At 40.6% G+C, this 4,085-nt stretch overlaps 1 protein-coding gene across 1 annotated transcript; it reads right to left on the reverse strand.

Moving 5' to 3' along the window:
* Window positions 1-980: 980 nt before the first annotated feature.
* LOC102807653 (uncharacterized) lies at window positions 981-1,370 on the reverse strand. The gene has a single exon (XM_006817705.1). The coding sequence runs from the start codon at window positions 1,368-1,370 to the stop codon at window positions 981-983; it is 390 nt and encodes a 129-aa protein (XP_006817768.1).
* Between the last annotated feature and the right edge of the window lie 2,715 nt (window positions 1,371-4,085).

Genomic DNA, 4,085 nt, shown 5'->3' on the forward strand with positions numbered 1-4,085 from the left:
TGAACACAGAGTACAAGTTTAAATTATAGTGCAGCTGCTTCGACAGTGTGCCAGATACGAAAGAACGCAACATTGTACATTGCTGTTCACTGGGGAGTAGAGTGTTTCCCGCAGCATCGATCAAGTCTTAAGTTGTATTTGTTTACTGTATATCCCCGTCCCTTGCTGGTTCTAGTGATTAACACCCTGTACTATTTATGTATTAAAGTGAAGGAAACCTTATATATTGTGTTGTTTTAATTTATTGTATTTGTTACAGGTATATTTCCTCCCATGCACTGCCTCAGTTGTGGTGATATATTTTCACCAAACGATCCCCAACCCGTGACTGCGGACAAACTGAAGAGAGAAGACTTATCAGATAAGCACACTACCAGAGATGTCACCCGATCAGCATTGGCAGGGACACAGGTTGTCATAGCAGATTATGGCTTGCGTACCCCTGAACACAATCAACTGGCAGACGGCTGACTAACCCCACCTCAGAGTTATTTGAGGGAATAAAGGAGCCGACAGTTAAACCAAAGTCGTGCAGAGAAAAACACTGAAGAGAGAGAATGCTTTCCGGCAGAGGGGGATGTATCTTGTAACAAGGCCCAATATAATTCCAGAAAAATGTAATCGGAAAACGCCGTTGAGAGACTACAAGGCATACTTTGATCATCTTCCAGAATTGGATCTATTTTATAGACATGGCTTGTCTTTTTAACAGTCATTCTAATCTCACTATGAAGACCTTTGAGAAATATGTGCAACTCATCTGGGAAGTGACTTCTTTGTACATAAGTCACAATGCATCTTTCTGTCTCTTGTAGTATGTCACTATCAAGAGATGCAGACTTGAGGTTTACTCTAGACCTAATTTTTCCTATCTTGTCATCATCAAGGTGCTCTCGTTTTTCAGGATCTACATCTGCAGACATACTCCCTCGCACTTGTTTTTTCTCAGACTGTCCCAACGTTGTAAATTTTCTTACCAGTTAAGATCCATTCTCTGTCCGCTTCAGTGACATCCAGCTTGAAAAAAGTGAAATTAGACTACTCATGAAGCTAGATTGCTCATCTATTAGAACAATATCTGAGAGCTTCTTCACTTCAGGATCCTCATCGTGAATCCTCTCTAAAACTACTTGATTCCCTGGCCATTCAGATTCTGGAGACCACAGTAAACCTGGAGCAGTAACCCATTGCTTGCATTTTATGAAGTCAGTTATTATCAAACCCCTTGAAACATCATCTGCTGGGTTTAATTTCGTATTCATGTACCTCCACCGAGACACCTCTGATCCCTCATGAATTGTAGACACATTGTTAGAGACAAATATATGGAAGCGTGTAGTCTCATTAGTGATGTATCTCAGCACTGACATGCTATCTGTCTAAAAATAGGACTTGTCAATGTTGTAATCCAACTCTCTTTTCAGTTTCTCATTCATTCGTACTGAAAGCATTGCTGCAGTCAGTTACATGCGGGGTATCGTCACCTTTTTAAGGGGTGCAATCCTAGGTTTTCTCAGAAGTATGGTGCAATGAATTTCTCCTCTCCCATTGACCAGACGCAGATACGATACCAATCCATATCCTTGTTCACTGGCATCACTGAAATTATGTACTTGACATGAAAGTACTTCACCAAAATGTTTAGGTTTATAACACCTCGCAACTGAGAATGGCTCCTATTTTGGCAAGCCAGACAGCCATTTCTGCCACACCTGAAGACAAGCCCCTTCAGTAAGCTCATCCCATTCACTGCCTTGCTGCCACAAGCTTTGTAAAAGTATTCTTGCAGGGAGTATAAATGGTGACACAAGGTCGAGTACATCGTAGATGGAACTGAAGATGGACAATATTCCCCTCCTAGTGGTTGGTCGGTCTAGCACAATAATCTTGAAGCCAAGCATGTCTAGTTCAAACAACCAAAACACTCCTAAAGCACGCTCACAGGAAGATCATCATAGTTGAGGTTAAGTTATTTAACTTCCTTAGAACACTCTTCAGTCTGAATCGACTCTAGGACAATGCGACTGTTACTCATCCATTTTGTTAGGTTAAATCCACCTCGTTGATACAGATCTCTCAGGTCATGTACCAAACTTATAGCTTTTGTTTCAGATTCTACAGACTGTAAACAGTCATCAACATAGAAGTTTCTAAGGACTGTAGTCACAACATCTGCACCAATGTAGTTTTTGTTATCTTCAGTGGTTCTTTGAAGTGCAGTATTGGCACAGCTGGGGGAAGATACCGCCCCAAACAAATGAACTGTCATAGCATATACTTCCGGTTGTCTATCTAAGTTAATATTAGGCCACCAAAAAAAATCGCAGACAGTCACAGTCATTTTTTGGAATCCATACCTGATGAAACATTGCTTCAATGTCAGCCATCAAAGCGACGAACTCTTGTCTGAAGCGTAGCAACACACCAAGTAAGTTGTTTGTTAAATCTGGCCGTTGTAACAGATGATCATTCAATGCTGTCCCCTGGAACCTGGCTGCATAGTCAAAAACAACATCTATCTTCCCTGGATTTCGTGGGTGGTAAACACTGTGATGTGGAACATACGAAACTTTGCCATCACTTCTACCAAGTTTATCTTCATAAACTTTCACTGCATATCCCTTGCTTATAATGCTTTCCATGGAGGCTGTGTAATCCTTTTAAAATTCAGGATAATTCTTCTCAACACATTTAAGTCGTTTGGTAGCATATCCTTTATTGTACGGCAGCTTAACATCATCATCTAGAAAGGGTAAAATGGTCTGATAATGTCCATTAACATGACTGATGCATTCATTCACTTTCATTGTGAACGTCTTGTCTTCCTGGGAGGGCTCCCCCTTGTCGTCAAGTGAACGCTCAGAAAAATCAAAATTTGTAGAGCTTCTTACCATAAGATCCAACTGCTTCAGCTCTTCTGATTTCCAGAGGCGTGTATGCATCTGGTATCGCATACCCAATCAAAAAACCCACATCAGCGTTAATCTGGAAGACAGGAACTTCCTGCAGATGGGACCAATAAGAAATACCATCCTGGGTTGAAATACAGTGTCGCAACACTGGCATCTTATCCTTTGTATAAACCTTTGGAAGATCAATAGCATTTTTACATTGGAGATCACACACTTCAAGACCATGAACAATATAGGTGTTCATGACATGTGGTACTCTCATAGTGTCGAGTGTAATTTTCACCTTTCTTCCAATCAAACCAAGTTTCCTTACTAAACTCTCAGTACAGAAATTGATGCTGCTCCTAGGGTCGGGAAATGGTAAGTTTCAATTGCACTTTCACAGGAACAATTGTCATGGTACATTCATCATCTCCGGCCTCCATATAACACTTTTCCTTTGAAGCCATACTTGCCCAGGCACTCACAGGACCAGGCTCAAACTTTGATTCAACTTTAATTCAAATTTATCGAGAACTTTTGTCTTTGCCTCAGCGATTTCTGTTTCCAAGGCTAACTTTTTCTCTTTAACTTTATTGCTATTTTTGCTTCTCCTTCTTCTTTCAATCTCAAGTTTCTTGCGCTGGTCTAATGCAGCAAGCCTATTCAACAATTCTGCTTTACGCTGTTCTTCCTTGAATCTAGCAGCAAATAGTGAACTGGATCGAGAAGAGGCTACACTACTTTGATATCTCCTTAATCTATTTCTTGTATAAGTGCCAACACTGGAAACGCTGTCTTCTGGACTTATTCCGTGTGTCTTCCTTGATTGAGAATCCTGTTTACTAATCCAGACACTCACTTTACGGTTAAAGCCTTGACATGCCTGTTCATGCTTTCCAAACCGACTTGACTGAAATTCCCACTGCTCTTGGCCGAACAAGTATTTGACATATGCATCATGGGTATCCAGAAATTATTTGTATACATCCATCCACGCTGTGTATTTTCTTATTACAATGTTTACATTTGTGGGTGTTTCTATTGGACCCAGTATTTGGTCTGTCATGGCATGCAGCTGCATGCACAGTGACTTCAGTTTTTTTTCTATGAATTCCCATTCATAATCAAAACCAGTGGGTATTTTTATCTGGGTATTGCGATGGATATCTGAACGATCACTACTCACGTGAC

Source organism: Saccoglossus kowalevskii, chromosome 22, assembly GCF_978046115.1.
Source record: "Saccoglossus kowalevskii chromosome 22, keSacKowa6.1, whole genome shotgun sequence".
Classification (NCBI taxonomy): Eukaryota; Metazoa; Hemichordata; class Enteropneusta; family Harrimaniidae; genus Saccoglossus; species Saccoglossus kowalevskii.